This window comes from Onychostruthus taczanowskii, unplaced genomic scaffold, assembly GCF_017590055.1.
Source record: "Onychostruthus taczanowskii isolate IOZ18803 unplaced genomic scaffold, ASM1759005v1 scaffold42, whole genome shotgun sequence".
Classification (NCBI taxonomy): domain Eukaryota; kingdom Metazoa; phylum Chordata; class Aves; order Passeriformes; family Passeridae; genus Onychostruthus; species Onychostruthus taczanowskii.
In genome coordinates this window covers 5,155,919-5,178,147 of record NW_024501682.1, presented here as the reverse complement: position 1 = coordinate 5,178,147, position 22,229 = coordinate 5,155,919, and the positions used below count along the sequence as shown (strand labels likewise).

At 37.0% G+C, this 22,229-nt stretch overlaps 1 protein-coding gene across 1 annotated transcript in view; it reads right to left on the bottom strand.

Annotated features, from left to right (window-relative positions):
* Positions 1-567: 567 nt before the first annotated feature.
* PRKCE (protein kinase C epsilon) overlaps positions 568-22,229 on the bottom strand; it is a 286,716-nt gene continuing 265,054 nt past the window's right edge. Inside the window, exons 14-15 of the mRNA XM_041413572.1 lie at positions 21,856-22,002; positions 568-3,809 (exon numbers count right to left, since the gene is read on the bottom strand). Coding sequence (XP_041269506.1) covers positions 3,663-3,809; positions 21,856-22,002 — 294 coding nt within the window. The 3' untranslated portion in view covers positions 568-3,662. The remainder of the gene's footprint in view (positions 3,810-21,855; positions 22,003-22,229) is intronic.

The window sequence follows — 22,229 nt, the reverse complement described above, 5'->3', positions numbered from 1 at the left end:
GCTGATAGCTGATCTACTGAATTTAAGAATTTCAGACCATGGAACTGGAAAATATTTAAGGTGTAAACTGAAATATGATGAAATAATAAAATATTTCAGTCAATTGACATATTAAGTTAATTAAATAATTTAATAAGCTCTATGGCCCTTAACTAAACTTATGCACACTATTAATCCCTCTATTCAATCCAATGAGAGACTAAAGCAGTGCAATGTGTTTGTACTCCAAGTGTCTTAGTGAAATGAGTTTTAACAACGCAGCTCAGCAGAATGCTGGGATCAGTCAGAACTCAGTGAACATGATGTAGCCAGTAAGCAGAAAAAATATGTAAACTCACCTGCATGGTGGTTTTGAGGTAAATGTATTACCCAAGAAAAATAGTGATCACAAACTGTTACCTGTGTTTTTCTTGGAGTGTTTAGTGCTTCACAGGTGAGGCTCTTGTTAGCAAATCCTTCCTAAAAGACAAGCTTACGAAATTTTGTACAACACATAACAGGAAAAATACTAATTCTTCATCTTTCTTCCTCATTAGGAAATACTCAGGAAAACTTTGGGGAAAAAAATAAGATTTAACATCATTGTATTTATTAGGTTCCAAAACAATACACATTCACATCCTTTTGAATACAGTACATTTGGCACAGTAATAATGTTTACGATGAAATAACACTAATGAGTGGCAAGAGATTCAAATTACATCCATAAGAAAAAAATTCTGTACAAATAAATCCTCACAATAAAAAAAAACCCTACCCCCCAACTGAATACATTTTATATTTAGCCAGAACTATTCTGCACATAATTTAAAAAGAGGTAATTTTTAGGCCTATTTGGAGAGAATTATTTTTCACCCTATGGAGAAAAATTTATTTCCATTTTTAAAGTCTGTTTGGGAGGAAAACCAAGAAACAATGTATTCTTTACAATTATTATTATGAATAATAATTTTGGCATTTTGCACTCATTTTACAAAGAAGGAACAGAAAAGATTCTACAGAACAGGCAGAAATGTAACAGAATGTCCTTTCTTAAGAGTTATCTTTAAAAAATGTTCAAGGTAACAGACAGACCTTCTGATGTAAAACCAAGGCAGAGGATCTAACTATTCATAGGGATGAAATATCTGCCCATGCAATAGTTTCTATCTCCTTCACTTTTCTCTTAGCATCCTACCCAGCACTGCAGGTGCTGAGGCCTCTTGACATATGAACATTTGCTAATTATTTTCCTGTTAGAAAGGGGAATACAGACTACATAGCTTGTGCACAACAGCTTTATGGGATGCTTTTATTCCTTCAAAATAAATGCTCAGAGCTCTGTGTAAAGGCCCCTTGTTGGACGAACAGTAGTGCATGATCCCATACCTTGCCTTCCTAGCAGTCTACTCACCCATGGAAAAGAATGCCTTAGCATTGTGATCAGTTCTTGCCTGGATGTCAAAAGCTAACCGTGATGAGAAATAAACAGAGCCAGTGGCGAGACACAAATTGATGGGCAGCTCTACAATATATTTCTAAGAGAGAAAGAGATTTAAACATTGAGATGATGCAATCATTAAGATGTTTCTGTGCTGGTACTCAGCTCCAGAAGCTAGTCTTTTCCCAGTACAAAAGATTACTGTAGATAAATTAAATTAAACTAAAGGCTTGATCCTTATTACACTTGTAGGCCAGACAACACATTAATTGATATATCATAATATTTAATATTTTGAAATAATCATAAGAATATATATAATAATTACACCTGAGTTTTAAAAACAAAACAAAATGGAACTGAATGGTGTCATCAGTAACAGGCTATGAGCAGCCAGATGCAAAACTGACACAAACTAACTCATCTGCTTGAGACCAAGATTATCTCTTAAAGCCAATGATTCACACTTTGTCCACCACGATTTGTAACATTCCTTTCTCTTTCTGAGCTCTATCATGTCATAATAGAGTTGAAGAGAACTATACAAGAGATTTAGTATAGCTTAATATACGTCTACGTCTTTTATAACAAAAACCTCATCTTTCTGACAGTAACTTGAACCAATACACATACAAGAGTATTGCACATGGACATTATTATAATTATTCTTTCATAGACTAACATTTTAATAGTATGCCTGAACATGCAGCAGTTGATACCTCTATATTCAATGAATTCCACAGGCCTTGCAGCAAACACTATATACAAAATCTCACCTGTACAAAAGGCAAAAAAGCTTCTTTAGTGCCACTTTGCCAATCACAAGTATATATATTTTTGTGCAGCTGGAAATCCATGTGTAACAATTAAAATGGATTCCAATGACCGCTCACTCAGTCCAGTAAAATATATAATAAAATGACCTCAGCGATACATGTACACAAAAAAAAAAAAAAAAAAAAAAAGAAAAAAAGAAAACAAAAAAAAAAGATTAAAACCAAAACCAAATCACAGGATACTCCTGGAAATAGAAGTACATAACACTGTTTGCGTATCTACAGGAGGTAACTTCACATTAGTAATATTGTCCACATGAGTTACCATTTCAATTCATACACACACACAAAAAAAAAAACAATTTACAGCTTTCAATAATGTCAGTTTGTGAATGTTTGATCTTCAGTTTTTTAACACATTTCCACATAATGCATGTGTAGCCGTATTTTGTGTCTTCTAAAAGCAGGTTTCTCTTTAGATTTTAAACATAAAACCCAACAAACACAGTAGTATTATGGTTTTGTAAAAGTGTGCAAAAGTAACACACTGCTGAGAAAATAAATATAAATAAGAAATTATTTACCAACTTAGCTACTATGAAAAGGCAAATTTATAATGTTTATAATTAATTTTTATGTAAAATTAACTGTAAACATTTGCAAGCTTGCCGTCACATTAATGGTTCATTTAAAAGGATATTAAATTTGGTAACATGGATAGTACACCAAATTGTCTGAAAAACAGTAAAATGGCTATATATAGCTGAGTTAAAGTACTGTAGGCTTTTTATTCTTTAGCCCTTTAATATCTATCCATGTAGCATCTGTTTCTTGCTTTAAATAAAATTTCAGTTATCTTTTTGTCTCTTATTCCTAAGACCTTCCTTTATATTGTATGAGGAAGTTCACTGAAAGCCTTAACTGATGTGCTTCTTTTTCTGGACTACTTCATAGCTTGTACCTCTCCACAAAAAATGAATAATTGAGGATTACACCTCCATGAAGGCAGACTTTGCTTTTCAAAGGGCATCTGAGTACAGATCTCACCATAACCACCACTGCAGAAGAAACAGTTCTCACCTTCTTAGCTTAATTAAAAATGATGATTACAGAACGTGATCTGCTAAATTGCTTTCAATAGCATAGCTCCATTTCCTATGGAAAAGATGCAATTTTGTCCTCTAGGAATTCCTATTCTTAGGAATAAAAGAAAAGTTGCAAATATATGGCAGTGTGTTACATCCACAATTTCTGATACAAAATTATTTTGCATTGCTTTGTGAGACAGAAATTAAGAGTGCTTTCAGGTCAGAAGATTAAAGGAAAAAAACAATAAATATATATTTTAACTTGGGATATGGGCTCAGGGTAAAAGAAGTAGTTCTTGATCTACTGAGTCTCAGTAATTTGATGATGTCTTCAGAATCACTTCTTGTAGCATCATTCATCCATCAGCCTAATGTTGTCTATGGCAGTAGCTCTTCTCCAAAATAAGAGAACCCTTTAAATTCTTCTTGATTGATTTGTTTTATAATTGTCTCATCCACTAGTGTTAATACTGGTTCTTCTCGTGTAAAGTCTTGATCAAAGTTATTTACATCCCTTTTGGTTTTCTGAGAAGAAAAATATAAATAAGGTGAATGGTAAAACAGTACAATAAAATAAAACTTGCTCTCCCTCCTCTCCAACCCCCCCTTAAAGGCTGAATTTTCTGGAATGATTGAAATAAAAGAGGAGCTACTTCACACAAATAATAACAGACGTATGAGAGAAGCTACAGGAGCAAGAAGTAGAAATGAGTTTAGGAGAGGCCACAGAAGCAGTTCTATAAATGAAGTCCCAGAGACTCACGGTCTCTGACAGGCGAAGGAATAGCATTATGATGATAAAGCAGGAAGCTGAGATTAGGACTAGTTTTAAAAAGGCTTTGGCATAGTAGGTGGTACAGCTGCTTCCTCTTGGATTTGAACATAATCATATCTCATTTCAGAGTCACAGAGTGAACTGATTTAATTGATTTCCCCCAAACACAGCCGAGTGTTTCAAGTCTGACTTAACCATTTCTTTATATCACTACAAGTGATATAGGCTACACTCATGTTTAAAAATGAGGTAAAGCTTCCAACAGCTCTTAATCCAAAACCCTTGAGCTCAACATTGGCAATTCAGATTTCCTAATGCAGCCATATGTAATTGAGAGCACCATGCAAAATGTGAAATCCTGTCTCCAGAGAAATCCACCTCAAAACTTCTTTATTTCAATGGCATCAGGATTTTTCCCAAGTCTAAAGCTCCTCACTCCTTCAGCAAAGTTGGGCCAACAAAGTGCAGCTGTGCATGTTCTGGGGCAAGAGGTATTAAGAGAGACAGAGTTGGGGAGCTGATTTGCTGCCCTCATGACACTCAAGACAGTGACTATCTGTGACCACTTACTTAAAAAAAACACTCTAGGCTACAGCAGAAAATGTTCTCCATGGTCATTCCTTTGAACCTGCAGTGTTCATGTTTTCCATGTTGGCAGCACATTTCAGGCATGTACAGGTTCAGGGAATTGGAACAAACATTTTGCTTTATGCTGTCTCTTTTCTCTTTGTGTCATGGAAACTAGTGATTACCTGGGTGATCCTTAATGGAGCACACTGACAAATTGAAAATTACCTTTGTGATCCTCCTGCCCATGTCTGACATTAAATGATACTGGAAATAGAATAGCTCTTTGATTTGCAAAGTAAAACAATAAAATGAAAAATTCATATATCATAAATACATTAATATATTCAAAGTGGGATATATACCACCTTTCAATGTAGGTAAACTTTCCTATAACATATATATGTGTATATATATATATATATATATATATATATATATATATATATATTTAAAAAAATAGATATATAAAGAATGTACTTTATTCATCAGCTCTACTGAGACATTAAACAGTTTTCTTTCTCCCAGTTGTAAAATAGTCACAGCAACCTTCACCTACACTGTAAGAATTTTATAGATATAGGGAAAGAAATGTGTGTGTAAATGCAAGAGAGTGTCACTTGTAAACCAAGTATTTTCTAAGTGCAGACAAACAAAAATCCACAACTCTATCTACAGAATTCCATTAAAAGGAAAGGGATATGGACTTAATAAAGACATATATATATATATATATATATAGTTTACATTTGAAATATTTACTTTGTACATAAAGACCAGACATGAAATGTATGTGACTCATGTAACTCTGAATTGCATAAGAGGCATGAAGGACATGGCTTTGGATTTTATGAGTTTTTTTCCAAGTAATTTGGGCAAAATCTGCAAAATAAGAATGAAATTCCATCTTAATTTTTAAAAGCATTACATTGCAACTGTGCCTACTTTTTTCTTGTTCTCCATGTCCTACCATGGTATTTTCACACACTCACACAATTAATTTGCCACAGGAATACTCATTAAAGCAGAAGAAGGTAAATGAGTACTTGCAAAAAGTAGAATTCAAATTCAGAACTGTAGTTATATGTAAAAGATATATGACTACCCTCACAATTTTACTATCTATCAAGGACAAATAAGCTCTCAAGTAGCTGAAAACAAATAGAATATGTATTATTTTCAGGTTTTCATATTGAACATATTCATGGAAACTATTATTTCCTTGCTTAAGTTAAAAAGGTAAAATGACAAATTCCTCAAAGTCTATTGGGGCAATTAATTCCCCATAGCTACTTATTCCAGAAATCACTACAATTTGTGAAGGTGTTGGATGAAACACAGCACAGAAGAGTACATCTAAAAAAGGGTCCCAACATTGGCGTACATAAATTCTATTCATTAAAACTAACTGTGCTGCCAGAGGGAATCCCAAACACTTCTGAAACAACAACCAAAGGTATTTGCTTAGATTTAAAAGCCTACTGTGTCTTAAAATATGACTTCAAGACCAAAGGAGGAAAGGGAAGGTTTTACTTTCTCTGATTTATAAACAATTCCATGTAGTTTTGGCAGCATAGATGTAAATCACCCAGTTTACTTAAGAGGACAAGCAAGGAGCAATCTATGATTGCAAGCATATGCGAACAGGTCTCTAACTAACCAAGTGATGAAGTGAGATTAAACAAATCACAGGGAACAAAAGTGAGTGGATTAAGCCAAGGTAGCACTCATAACAAGCGCTTCTTTTCAACAGAAAGATTTATTTGAGAAGCCCTCCTTAGCAACTTAGGCACTTTCTTCCTGAAGCTATGACTATTTTTCCAGGCTTCATTTTCGAAGACAAAACAGGTCTGGCCACATTTCTGCTACTATTGCTATTTTAATGTGCTTGCACTGTGAATACTCTGTAGGCCAATAGCATGAACCATCCCACAGTTGCATCATGAGGGCTCAGGATGAAGGTATGAAGGGCTGTGCCTGTCTCCTAGCAGAGAAGCTAAGAAAAGAAGGAAGATCTGCAAGGTAAGGAGGATATATGAAAGAAAAAAGAGTGCAGCTATTATCCGACTTTGAACATTAAAAATTGTGAAGATAAAAGGAAAAATGTTTAGACTGGCTGTTAAATGTATAATTTAATATGCAGTAATTATATGGGTAGGATTCTGTTTACTTAGCCTGCAGCTCCTAAGACTCTGTGGCACATTATTTTAAACTTTTCCGAATTTTTTCTAGGTTAGACTCTTCCATTTCAGATGACTGAGGAAACTACAGTACTAGGAAAGAACACCCAGAACTACAGCTGTCCTGCTAAATGCACAGAAATTCCATTAGGGTCCAGTTGCTCCTTTTTTTCTCTCTAGACTACTCAAACATCTTGTTTTTAGCTACATGAGAGCAGGGGCACAGCAGCTACCCGAAAGCTCCCAACAGTAGGTGCCAAACTCCACACTGCACTGGCAATGACCAAAAAAGACATTAATTCCAATTCTAAATTTCTTCGGAAAGATGACTGCTGCACCAGCAGAAAATCTCTGGTACTGAGAAGCAATAGCGACTACCTCTTGTGCAGGACACGTGCTGGCCACTTGATCTTTTGATTTTCCCAGCAGTGCAAACGCTTCAGAGGTCTCCTGTCTGAGCAGCGACTGTGTGACTTAGGAGACATGATCTGATTAGATGTAACACTTGAACTAATAAACACATATGAACTACCAGCCATCAAGGATGACAATTTTTAAGCCAAAATCATGTTTTATTCCATTCAAAGAGATAAAAATATCAGAAACTACAAAAGGCTTTCTCTTGATAAAACACAATTTAATCAGCTTTTGCAGTAGGCCTGTACAATTTTGGAAACAGAGCTATTGGATTATTTGAGTCAAAATGCTTTTTTTATTCTCAGATCTCTTCACGTATTTATTAAAAGATGCTGTTAATAAGCATACATTAAATGGTGGTTTTCTGAATTCTTTTTGTTTTCACTGACATTTCAATAAAACATTCAATTTCTACCTGCAGTTAAAAATTGAAGCTTAAGAAAACCCCACTAAAATCTGCTTATTAAGCTTTCCAATGTTGAGGATTACCAACCTTTTCTGTCAGTGATTACCAAATGACTTTATATGAATTTCAAGAGTGAAAAAAGAAATTTAAGTTGATGTTCTTATCACTGAAAATACATTCAGAAAGTTAAAACTTGACATTCCTTCCATTAATTACATGAACCAAATGTAAATGATGGGAGCTTTTGGTCTGAAAAGCCACAGAAATCCTTGCAAGAAGGCACCTGACAGCAGATGTTCCAAACCAGGGAACTCAGTGAAGCTTGGACAACTCATCAGATGTGTCATGAGGCCAAGAGGCTCAGTGGACTCTCTTCTACCTAATAAAGATAAAATTATTTCTCCAGTTTGGAGACATCAAGAAGTCTCTCTCTTTAGTCTGTTACTTATTGTCATTTAATTTGCAGAAAATCACTGAAACTCTTTCAAGTCCACTGAAAGCTCAACAGCTCTCATAACTGTACTAGCATTGTCCAGCAGCTTCAAAGGCTACTCAGAGAAGGTAAAAAACAGATGGAGGTGGTGGCTAGGAAACAACACTGCCACAAAAGACGGGGTTTTGTGTTTTAGTCTGATTGTTCAAATTCACAATATGCTCTTTGGACATAACTATAGGAGGCTGCTGCAGCTTTTGGTGTGCAGCTCCAGAGGCCCAGGGCAGCAGGAAGGGGACATGCAGCAAGAGTCACACTTTCCCATATGTATTGGTATCACTTAATTTTATCCCGAATTTTGCTTCAGTAAGTAATAAGTGATTCCCATGTTTGACACAGTATCATCAAGAAGAAATTCTTCCATCAGGACGATAAAAGCTCAAACATTTTGCATTTACCTCATTGCTGATAAGATGTTCAGATTGTATTTATCAAAACAAAGGAAAACTCAGACATCAAACCAGCTGGTTTGAAGCACAAGGTTATGTGGCTAACCTCACATGTCATCGTCCTCTCATTCACCTCTCCTTATTATGATAACAAAAACCACAGCACAGGCAGAGATCACTTTGCACTACTGATTGGAGCTTTTCTTGTAGAGGTGTAGTAGTTTCTAAATATTTGAGGCAAACTATAATGAGCACTCACTTTTGCACATAATTCATGCTATTTATAAATAACTGCAGTATGAATATTTTGAAGGAAACGAGCTAAGAAGCACAATACTTCAGGCCTGTCTTTCAATTTATCCTCAGGATGACTCTTCACTGCATTTGCATGTCCTGAGAATCTGTATCAGTATTAGAAGTATTTCCTAGCTTGAGTGATTTCAGAAGATAAGAAATACATGTTATCAAAATGACTTTTAAGTTATTAAATTTTCACAGCATGTTAATTGCTCTATTCACACATGGAAGAGGGACAGCACATTTGCCATGAGCTGTAATATATTCAACTGAAGCTTATGATCATAAGAAGGCTTTTGAATCCAAGTAGCTTTTATAAATATAACAACATTCATTACTTCCAAGCAGAGGGTGAGATTTCATTCTCCTAGACTATGCTTTCATTAGAGGTAAAGGACACCACATTAAGAGAAATTAGTGGGAAACCCCCCCCCCCACTCAATAAAGATGTTAATAGATAGTGAAACAGTATTTGAAAAGCACGCCAACCTAGGCAGTCCATACTTCAATCTGTTATGGAAGTACACAGATATTTAATAAACACCAAGCAAACTCACAAAACGATGGATTTTAAAAGGGATCACTTGTGATACACTAAACTGAAGCCACATTTATATTGAAATGGTATTCCCTTTCTTAGGAATGTGAAATGGGTCAACTAGGAAGGAGGAATAACTTAAACAATTAGGGGCATAAACATTTAATGACTCCACAGCCAGAATGCCAGCTGTTCTATTTCACTTTTACACAGACTTCCTCAAAACCAGAGCCTCCCAAAACCACCACCACAAAACAAACAGCAAAGCAAACAAAATCAAACCCCTATAGGCTCCCAGACAACCACCCTGCGTTCGTGGTCTGAGGAATAAACCTCTCCCAGCAGTCCCTGTGAGTCTGTTGTCCTCTGTAACCCTACTTGGGTATACTTGGGTATACTCATCATCCTGAGTACACAGCACTAAAGTTATATACAGAAAAATGCTATATATATAGCAAACCTTTGTTCATAGCCTCATTGCTACACCACAACAGTTATTTCTGTGCCGAATTTGGATGGAGATAAATTTCACAGGAGCTTTAGAGGTGCTCAGCACCAGCTTTCCATCTGTGGTTAGTCCTTTGCTCTCAAAATCCATCATGTTTATTTTCTCAGGGCTTGCTTCCATTAGGACTCAATTGTGACACAGAGCTATTGCAAATTAGCTATGCTATGGCAGAATGAATTTTTTGAAGTGAAAAAATTGCAGGGAAAGGGTGACAACTTCTGAATTCCTACACTATATCATCCACTTAAGGTAGGCTTCTTTGAGAGATTTAACCTCATAAGAAACAATTCCATATTTCTTCTTGGGAAGGGGAGGAAAGGCAAGAAGAGAAAGTAATGGAACTATCATATGAAAATACCCTTCACCTGCACAATGTGATTCCTATTGCAAACCTTATGATCTACTCTGCAGTGCAGATTTTATATGTGTGTATCTCTAATTCACATTATACTGGCAAGCTTCCATTGATATCCAGCTGCTCTAAGGCCATGATCGGCCATGTCACCTTCCCTCTTACAACATGACACACGTCCAAGATTAGCCCATTTTCAGTTGTAGAGGTGCAGTTCTCCTGAAACTGCATTTCTACCACTGTTATAGCAGAGTGACAGGAATCAGAGCTGGTGCAACTGTGACAATGTGCTGAACCACCTGCTGGTGAGTCCTCAAATACACGTGTAGAAGCCTTTTGGCCTCCCTGATCCCTGGCACTTTGGCACAAAGGACTATCCAGACAATGGAGCTGGCTTGCAAAGCAGAGGAAAAACTGAGGCATGTTGGTAAGTCTAGGGCACGTATTCCTAGAATTTCAGTGGCTTCCAGGAGACATCTGCAAAACCACTGGAAAAGTTATCCAAATATACTTTAACTGTGCATTTGACCAGATATATTCTATAAAAGATCAATAGATTTATTTTACTTTCCATTCTTTAAGGAATCACAAAGACAAGGAATAAATTAAGGAGACTGTGATGTTAGTAAATTGATGAATGATGCAATGAAATATTTCAAGACACTCTATGTATCCTGAATAAACACTGTCTGACTTTCCAACATTTTTATTTTGCTCGTAGTCACCTACACATTTCTTTACAGAAAAGTAGCACATTATGGAAGCTTTCCTGATGGTGACATGAAATTGTATAGTAGTATCTTGTGATTCCGAGCCCTCCTCTATCAAGGAGCATTGACATGTGCATTGTGAGGCTGGATGCGGTCTCAAAAAAAAAAAAAAAAAAAAAAAAAAATCACAGCTTGAAAGGTATGACAACACCTATAGTGGGAGCAAAATTGCAAGACTCAGTTGCATACTAAAATAGTTTGCATTACAGGCCACAGAGTAGGAATGCTACACAGTTTTTGGCAAGAATACCTACATTTCTGGAAATTTATGCTCTTTGATACTCTTGCTAATTAGTTTGACATGGGGGATGCATATGACAGGCTTTCATACTGCAAAATGGTATAGCAGGTTTTACCTAAGACAAATGGAAAAAACTACAAAATGATGGTTTATTGCTAAGACCTTTGAATTGCTAGAGATCATATTTTCAAGTGTAATGATTATTTTTAAGCCTTTACAAAAACAGATCAAAATAAAGATGTATGTGACTTTAGAAAACAGCTGAGGGTGCTGCCGTTGTTTTTTTTTTTTTTTTTTTTAACTAATGCACATACAAATCATAGGCTAAATAAAAGGTATTGTAGGACTATGCATGAATGCCTATTACTTATGCCTCTCAATACATCTTCTTTCCATCTTTCTTCCAGACCCTGTAACTGCTTTTTTTAGAACACAGTTTTGTTCAAAGAGCACAGCATGACATAGCAGAGACATAGCAGAGTTTGTAGTGACATGACTTTAATTCTTGGTTTTGCTACTGATTTGCTTTGAGCCTGAGTAATTTTCTCTTCATCATTCATCTAGTTTTCTTCCTATTTTTGGTCTCCTCTAGGTGGGCTGTGATGCCTCTGTCACTGTCTACAATCTCCTTACTGTCTTTCACTTAGGTGGCTTTTTGCACAGTGGGAATCCCATCTTGCTGGGAATTTAAGCTGTTACTGCAGACATGACAGCAAAGTGTCAATCCCCCTTTCTTCTTCTTCTTGACAAATATAATCACAGTCTTCCAAAGAGTCACGGGCAGTCATGGTCTTCAAATTCTTCTTTTCCGTACTCCAGAATTAAGCCAAGAGAGCTGCTGTTCTGTAGGTCCTTCACAAAAGTGATTATGGCATGCAAGGAACAAGATCTGTGCTTAAGGTTTTTTCAAGTGTTTAGACTTGAGTGTTCCTCTCATCCTGTGGGATTTAAGCATGTGACATCTGGAGCATGCTGTTGAGAGGACCAGTACAAGGCCTGTGCCTCCCCAGTAACAAAATCCCTAATGCCAGAACAGCAGCATAGCAAGAGGAAAGCAGCAGCTAATGAAGTGCTAGGACTCCCTACCATGTAAAGGTGTCTTCCCTGTCCTGCTGCTGTAGAGAAGTAGCTACACATCAGCTGCTTCAGTCCTTCCTCTGCCTAGCAGTGCATATGTCAAAGGAATTAAGTTTTGCACTAGTATGCTGAGCTGGGAACACACACACTGACAAATTTTTGCTGCCCATTTTGGGTGAACACCCTAGTAAGACCTAATGCTTGCATTAGCATAATGTATTGCTAGCACAGAAAGTTCCGCATGAGAAATAAACCCAAAGCCAAAGCTCTTTTTATACTCAATGTTTACTGGACTCCAGCTGGGATGGGACTAGTCAGAAAAGGCCAGCCGTGATTTTTTTTTTGATAAATTCAACCTTCTGATAAATAGCCAGATGCTACTGCTTCTCGATCACCTGGTGTTTTTCCACTGGCTTTTACTGACATCAGGAACAGGCCCAACCCTGGAATATTATATATTAACTACATTAATATAAAAATAAAATATTTTTGTGTGAATTCTTGAGATTGTACACAAGAATGCAAGTGTACGTAATAAGATTATTTCACTAAATGGCTTAAATAACTTCATAAAAATTGCACTGGAGATTAAAGCAGTCAGAAAGTGAAACAGAATCAGTGTTTTTCTGGGGAAGCCCAAAAGGAAAACAGGTACACTCTGGTTGCTTATCACTCTATCCCAAAGGGCATCACTTAACAATGTACACTTAACAGATGGTTATATGGACTTAATTATCCAGTATGAAAATATTTTAGTGCTATAAAACCAGGACTCAAGAAAACCAAACAAATACTGATGGATCCCCAGTACAGAATCAAAAGAAGCATAATAAAAGTTGCTTAACTTATAAATATTTGGGAACCTGCAGTGCTGAGATGTAGCTTTCAAACTTCCATAATTCTAGTGTTATAGCAATCACATCTACAAACAGCTGCTGGAGGCACTGACACTGAAGATAATTTAAAAAAACCCCAAAATCAGACTAACTGAATGAGAAATTCTGGGAAAACAAAACGTTGTACATTAAAAAAAAAAACCCAAAACTTAAAAATATCAGCTCACTTCTGATTTCTCTAAGATCCACACAGGCTCCTCAAATCTTGGGCAAACTTAGAGGTTGCACAAAGTACCAAGTTGAAGCTTAGAAAACCAAGGTCTTTTACTTTGTTGAGGGAAGGAGAAGGAGTGTTCCAGACTTCTCTGTCCTGCCCAGCCACTGGACTGACTGGTCTGAGCTACACTGCAGGCATAACTATGGTACTATGTGTTGTTCACAGCTGCCTGCAGCAAACTCAGCTGAGATCCTGAACTTCATTGCCTGAAAACAACCAATGCTTCTCAATCAGCAGCTACCTGGCTAACACTCAAACCCAGTAGCAGAAAAGTGTGACTTCTAGGAACCATCCAAAATTCAATATTCTGATTCATGATACCCTGTGATAGGGGCAGCATGCAGAAGAAGTGTAGGAGTTCCACCATTACAACTGTGACTAACAAAAAAAGTCTGTCTCAAAAGCCCACATCCATTTTTCTTTGTTTTTTTAAAGGATGTATATTAACTATTTTGAGAGTCTACCCCATTTCTAAGCATTTTTCTTTTTCTATCAATATTAATCAACGCAGTGTCACTCTCAGAAGAAAGCCCACAGTTTTCCTATGCCTGAAATGTCTGCAGCAAGTGGGAAATACATCATGTTCAATGTGTAATAATGGTACATGAGGGTCTGAGGTCTCAAGATCACTCCCCAGTGTCTAAGCCGTAACACTTCATGCAAAGGCATGCAGTATAGCCCCTTGCGTGCCCATCTGCTAAATGCTCATTGCCATGCACTGATGACTGAATGGAAATATATTATGAAACTGAAGGGACACCTCAAGGTTATTAGGCCTAAAAGTGGACCTACCTTGACATTTTCCCCATATTGAAGGCCTTACCTTAAAGAGGGACATTCACACTGAAGCAAACTTGAAAAGAGAGAACATTTATACAAAAAAGAAATTTACTTGGCCTGTAATTTCCTATGTTCCTTCTGGTGCTATTGAATGATACTGCATTTTACAGGATTTCTTCCCCACAGCGTAAAGGCAAAGTCATAATTCTGCATGGATGATGATACAATCTATTGTCACAAAAAAAGTAGAGGTGTGCCAAAGAACCCCCACCAAAACAGTATCGTGACTTCCCAACACTAGGTTAAAAATCCCTCATTAAAAAGTAAAAAAATCTTTGCCTATTACCACTCATGTACAAAAATGAATCTGCAATTATAGCACTTACGTTTCAGGCTAACATACTGGAAAGCTTCCTCCAGAAACGTGGTCCCTCTTTAAGGATTCCAGCCATATTTCACAGTAAGCAGATGGTTGCTGCAGCAATTTGTACACACACCTCTCTAATTGAAGACATTTTTCAGGAGCCATTCTGTGCAGCACCTACCCAAGGGGCAGGTCTGCCTGTTTGCCTGTGCAAACAGCCCAGCTGACTCTCCAGAGGTGCTGATTTGTATTTGCTACTTGTCACCCAGCTTCCAAACACTGTGGGCATCCAGCTTCTCATTCAGTCATAGGCAAAGGATTGCCAAAATTTTGCCAGTTTTTCACTCATTCAGGGGAGGGAGAAAAGAAAATTCATGGTGCTCAGTGACTCTAGTTGTAACCCATAATCATCGGCTACGACTAGAATTTCGTATTTGGGAATGACTTTATTTCAAACCTTTGCTGCAGCTCAAAACTGAAAGAGGACACATTGCTGGCATCCTTAAGTCAAGACTTAACAAGGGAGTTCAGGTTCTCAAAGGAAACTACACACAGACAATGTGGCTCAGATAGTGATAACTAAGGGGGGAGGGACTTTGACAATGGTTTATCATTATCTTAGAGTTACGGGAGCTGAGAAAGATGTAATTTGAGGCTGAGAGGAAATCTGCTAACACTGAGGTCTGGTATAGCATAAGAACACTCTTCCAAGGGAAGTCCTAAGCATGCAGTCAATTTAAAAGCAGGCTAATCTTTAGCGCTTGTTTTTTGACATTTCTCAGTCATATTTTTTCACTGGCCCTTAACTTTGCCTGTGATTATCACAGAGGGGAAATCAAAGTGACAAAAGATTTGGTGATGCAGTCTGGGCCACATAATGAGTTTCTAGAAAATCTGGTGGAGGTACTTATGTATCTTGTAGCTGCCACATCAGCTCTCTACTCTAAGAAGTCAGCACTGAAGAAGGAACATATAACCATTCAGAACATATTCTCAGTGTAACAACAGAAACTGAAGAGGCTGCAAAATGAAGGAAGGCATATTAGATGAACAGGCCAGCAGCAGCTGTTGCTCCCATGGTGCAAGATACAGTTCTGCAATAGCTTATCCCATTTTGTCTCTAATTCTCTTGAGAAAAGTGAGCTTTTAGAATGGAAAATGAAAAATTATGAATTAATTGAGAAAATTAAAATAATGCATTGTTCTGTGAAAGCTGCATGTTGACAGCTTTCAATGAATCATTGCAATATGATTATTTTGTTAACTTCATCTCCATAAAACCACACTATGAATGGATTGCCACAGGCACTGATAAAGCCATTAGTGATGAAACTTTGGTTTAATTGCTAGAAAGAAATACATATGGCAAACATCTGTTTCACCAGGCTTTGTATTACTCTCTCACTGAGAGTTCTTCAGCTTTTTCCTGTTGAGGACATCTTAGACAGTGTCTCAAATTTTCCCAACCCTGACATCAGCAATAGGGTAGATGAAAGAGGCAGGTCTGTCTGTTGGCATGCACATTTGCAAGGATTGACAGTGAAAACTCAGTCTGGAAGGACAGGAGTGTGCATGTAGTGAGACTGTCCTTGTTGCACAGTACTAAAGAGTTTCCTCTGTCTTACAGCTCCTTGCAGCATATGCAACCAAGAAATATGAGAGTGGTTTTACTCTGCTGGTCTAATTCTACAGAAATTAAAAAGAAAGCCCTCAGAGGAGAGCTGGAGCCTGGAGCATGTCTACGAGGAAGGGCAAAGAGAGTTGGGGTTATCAAGCCTGGAGAAGAGAAGACTCCAGGGAGACACTATATTGTGGACTTTCAATACTTAAAAAAGGAGTCTTAAAAAAACGAAGAGGACAAACTTTTTAGTAGGGCCTGTTGCCATAGGACAGGGAGTAATGGTTTTAAACTGAAAGAGGGTAGATTTCAACTAGTTATAAGAAAGAAATTGCTTACAATGAGGACAGTGAAACACTGAACAGGTCACTCAGATTGGTGAGAGATGTCCCATTCCTGGAAATGTTCAAGACAGGACATGGCTCTGAGCACCTGATATGTTTGATTAGGCTCACTGAAGAGGGGTTGGACTAGATGACCTTTAAAGGTCCTTTACGGCCCACATTATTCTATGATTCTATTAAATTGATGCTCACTGACTTCAGCCAAATGAGTAACAAATTTTAGGCAGTGGTTTTCCTTCAGCTCAGGCAAGAACTGCACACCTTTTTGCCACTTGTGTACTTGTTTCTGGGCTTTTTTTTTTTCTGGCTGATTTTGCTGACATGTCAGAAGGCCACAGGTTAACTCTGGAAAACTTTCAGCTGGCACAAAATATTTATTGCATGGAACTATAACTATAAAATTAATCAATACACATTAAAACCAAAAGAGTAATTTGCCTCAATTACTGTTTTTAATGCATAGTTTGCATTTGGTATGGATAGACAGAATCATCCCATCATGCCACCAAGCAGGATCTACTCCACTTACCACCATATCAATAACTTAGGTAAGAAATTGATCTACTTCACTATTGTTTTAATTTTTAAGATGGCAAATACAGTTTGAAAGCAGAAATAAGCAACTCAACCAAGCCAGGAATATAGCCATGGAAGCAAAGAAAAATGGGGAGCAGAGAATCACTGAATGCTATCAAGGTCTTCGTGGTTTTTGAGCAATAAATTATGTAGCAAGCCATACCCTGGCCTTATAGCTACTGATCATGGAAATTTCATACTCCAAAAGGAATAAAATTTTATGAAGAATACATGCAAAAAAAATCTCAACAGAGGAATAAAATGACTCAAAGGGTTTTCTGTCTCACAACCGTTGCTCTGGAGAAAAGGTATCTGTCTCCACTAAAATGGTACTTACTGCATATGCAATTACATATTCACAACTGCATTCAGGGATGAATAATATTTTTCAGAAATGTTCAAGACATCCTGTGAAGCTCTAAGAATTAGGTTTTAAGAAAAGTAAAAATGATCTTCAAAAGACACTGCAAGGTCACTGGAGTTTAGATGCAATCAGTATCTTCTGTCTAGCTGCTCAAAAGTTTGCTTGATTTCTAACATACATACTCCAGAGGTATGACTTTTTTTTCTACACTAGCTTAACACTTAGAATAGCTCTACATGGAACAACATTTATTTATTTATTTATTCATTCATTCGTTCATATACACGCACATATGCAAAACAAATTTTACCACTGAAAAGCCTCATGATCCTAAATTTGTGAGAAGAAGAGTTGGCAGGTAACATGCATCACAGGATTAAGCCCCAGTGCATTTTAAACCCTCTGCATTCTCTATTCCAAGTCATTAACTGCAGAAGCAAACACCCTTCCCAGCAGGTTTCAGAGCCACCAAATCTGCTTCCACTGTCTCTACCTAGGACAGCCTAGGGTGGCACTTCTGTCACTGTTTAGCAATCTAAACCTCAGCTATTTGTATGAGTTCTCTGTTCAGGGCACTCTTGCAAGCCTTCAAAATAATGCAGTCAGTTTTGCAAAATCCTTTTGGTAATTTCCACTCTAATGCTGGACACAGGAAGAAATTTCAGCTTCCAAAGCATCATTAGAATAATCAAATCATGTACAAACTAGAAAGACATTAATGGTATATTTCTGGTATAATAAGGAACATAATGACATCCATCCACTGTGTGAATGAGATTTAAAAACCCAAACAAATGAACAACAAAAGCCTTTAAAAGTTTGGCTAATAAATATCCATATGGCTTTTTTTTTTTTCCAAGTTCAGTTGAAAAATTCAGACTTAAGGCTGGCAGAGCTGAAGTGATATACCTGAACCATGGAGAAGCACAGCCTGACAGTACCATGTAATATGGCTCCTCAGAAAATTTATTGTGGCAGAGAAAGGATGGTAGGTAAGAGAAAAGCAAGCCATTTGTGCTAATCAAGGAACTCATGTGTTCTGAGAAGAGTGAGGCAGAACAGAAGCAAGGCTTTCTCCATAATACCACCTCCATGACCTCCCTTGGCAGATTATTCCATTGTCTGATGGGACCTCAGTGTTTTACCATTTTCCCTAATGACTTTACTGGTTTAGTGCCATCACTTTACATTGCCTGGAGCTCATTTGAACACATCTTATGTACTGTTTTATTTTGAAAGTGTTTATGATATAATCATAAATATTCCCCCCTTAGTCATCTTACTGGTTGGTCAGAAAATAGAAGACTACCTGTGCAAATATATGCATTCTTGTATGTGCATGCAAAACTCAATTTAAATGCACAGATGACTATATATGCAATGTACACTTTTTTCCCAACACTCCCATAACACATGCAAGAATGTCTATTTTCTGACTAATAATCTGGCCTCTCTTTTCATAGATCTTTTCACAGAACTAGGCCCTCCTCAACACAAGATTAAAATGTTTTTAATCCTCTCTTAACATTAAAGTCACTTTTACATAATCAACAGCCCTTTATTAATACTAAAAGATGTTAAAAACCATAAAACATTCCAAACACAGGTATTAGTTATGTTTTTTTCCATAGTCATTCCACTGCTATGGAAGAGTTACATTTGTTAATCTGAATCAATGAATCTCAATGCTACACCCACAACTGAATTTACAGAAGAACTCTCTATAAAGATTTTAAAGTAAATCATATTTCATTAGTGTTCACCTTCTTCCCTCTTACAATTTTTCAAAGTGAGTGCAATCTGGTCTAGCTTGGCAAGTATACAAAACTGCCTTTATAGCACTTGAAATTTACTGCCCTAAATTTCTTTGCCATTTCTGAAGTTGTATAATTAATAATTACATTTCATTTGTATGAACTTTCTCTCCAGCCTAGATCTATATCACATCTAACCTTCCAAATAATACATTATTCAGTTTTAAGAGGACAAATAAAACTTTCAGGTATGACCTTGCTCAAAGGTTGCTGTACAACAATAAAATCCAAACAACTGTAAAATTTATACACGTGGCACAAAATAGCTGATGGATCATAAACATGAATCATAAATATATAAGGTATGCTCAAAATTATCAGTAAAAGCTGATAGGACCCAGTCACTGGGGAAGATACCTTAGAGAGTGCAGACTAACAACATGAAAATAATAAGAGATGCTTGTAACACTGAGTACATAATCCAAGCATACAGAACTACTGGACTGCAGGAATCAAATCTGATAGAATAAAGAAAGTTGGTAGATACAACATAGAATTAGTATGAAAATCCAACATTAGAGAAGTAGCTTAAAGAAAAATGACCAGAAGTGTAAATAAGGATGTATAAAATCACCCAAACAATTATTAAGGAGCAAAGAGATGTCCTAAAATTATAAAAATTTCAGACTACTCTGAAATAATCTGCAATCACTACTGAAACTGAACTATTCAACTAAAATACCACTGAAGAAAGCAGAAAAGACAAAAAGGAACAAACCAACAGGAATTAATGGAATAGGATTGGCTTTACCATATAACAGCCGTGAAATAATTACCAGAAAGAGAAAAAAAGCCCACTGAGAAGGCAGAAGGCATTTATATCAGCAATGAATAAAAACACCTGATATATGAAATGCCTCCTGACTTTTAAAGACTGCCACAGTGGGAGTACTTACAAAAATAATAAAAGCTTCATAAAAACACCTATCGTCATAGGGACCGTGCGTCTTGATCATGAAAGAAAAACAGCCAATAAACAGACTAGATGAAAGGAAACTGGAAATTATATGCAGGCATAAAGTGAAAATAATTTTGCAATCATGACTTAAAATTCTGATGAATATTGAGAAAAGCAACAAAAATTAAGGTGAGATGAAAGGCCAAATTCTTGTGAAAACAAGAAAAGAGCTACACAAATGCAACTCAGCTGAACAGAGACTTTGCTCAAGTGCTGCTGAGAGCTCTGGAACCTGACTGGAAAACAACCAGAGTACTAAATAGGCTTCAGAAAGGTACTAAAGGAGTTAATTTGGGGTTTACACTTCCTGCAGCAGCTCAGGCAGCAGCTGCAAGCTTGCCACCCCTTCAGAGAGGAGCTGGGCAGCAGGGCAAGGAACTGGCTGCACCCCCAGGGTGGGGCTGGCTCAGGCCAGCTCCACCTGCACGTTGGGCATTGTAAGGTTCCCATTCTCCAACACATTCAGAAAACTTTCCTCATGTGACAGCACTGTACCTTACTATTACTCCTAGAAAGGCTTCATAAGGGCTTTCAATCACAGCTGTCAATCCCTTTGGGTTTTATCTGCACAGCTACAGAGAGAAAGAGGGAGATTTCCCCAAGAGTGGACTCAAAGGAGCTGCCTCAGGCTCTGGACGGTCAGCTCCACATTCACCATCTACACAAGGAATTTGGGGAAATGCATCTCACTGGACTCAAAGTAAAAGCATTACATGTAAAATACGGCGATTCTTCAAAAACAGAGGAGACTTCCTCACCTCTGAACTTAATTCAGCATTCAGAGTTGAGACCTAGGGTTTTTATTTTGCTCATTTGTTTTGGTTTTTTGGGTTTTTTAATACCTTTGTAAACTATCTAAAGAAAGAAACAAAAGAGAACTTTGACCACATTCACAGGCAAATCAAACACTGTAATTAGGAACGTGCGAAATTAAAATATGAAATCAGTGTCAGAGGATTTAGCCTCTTGCAGAGTGTAAGCACAGAAGTAACCACATGCATTCTATGACATTTGGTTAGTTGTAAGTATTTTCATCCAGAGAAAAACCAGAATAAAATACTTTTGCATGGCTTTTATTTTCTGCAGGTGGGGCTGTTCTTAACAGATTTTTGTTTCTTTAAAATAGAAATACTTGGTTATTATCCAGGAAAATGTTAGTACATAGATTTGTCTAATCATAATATGTGTTTCTTTTCCCCAAGAAGCTGTTTTTTCAAGTTTCTTTACTTAAAATATTATTCCTTATAAATTCTTTTCTGTGTTTTACTACAAAATCCAGTGGCCATCAGCAACACAGAACTGTAAAGAGTTCACACAGAAAGTATAGACAGTATATATCAACTGCAATCATCTTTTCTGGCTATGGCATCTTTGGGAACACAGAATATAATTAAAAAGGTGCTTTGAACTCTATCACGGTTTATGTGGATGAACATTTCTGTGTGCATTACAATTATTCCTGACACTTACCTTCACAGAAACAATGACAAAGAAATCTTCTCAGTGCCATTTTTATGTTACTATTTCAGCCCTCAAAACATTGCATCAGGTAATCTCATTTCTCAGAAAAGCCAACAAGGAGAATTGCCAAGCCAAGTTTTCTCTGAATGTTATACAAACTGTTACTTACAATCCGAGGTTTGAAGGGTGGCTTGATTTTCCTTTGTTCTAGAAGAACCCAGTCAATTTCCTTGAAAAATGGATGCTGCTTAATTGCATCTTCCCCGTTCTGTGACGCCACGCAACCAAGTCGCTTGTTGGGATTTTTTGTCATGAACTACAGGGTGGAGAGGGAAAGGAGGGAAAAGTTAAAATATGAATGGCAATATCTGGAAATCATTTGCTGCTCAATTACACACAGTAATTCTTAAAGACAAGTTTTTAAAGATAGTCCCCTTTCAGAAGGTTATTTCATCTGGCACTCCATATTTCAGAGGTTTCAGCCAAACCATAGGATTCAGAGACTCCAAACTGTGAATTTATTGCAGGAAACCCTTTCAATTT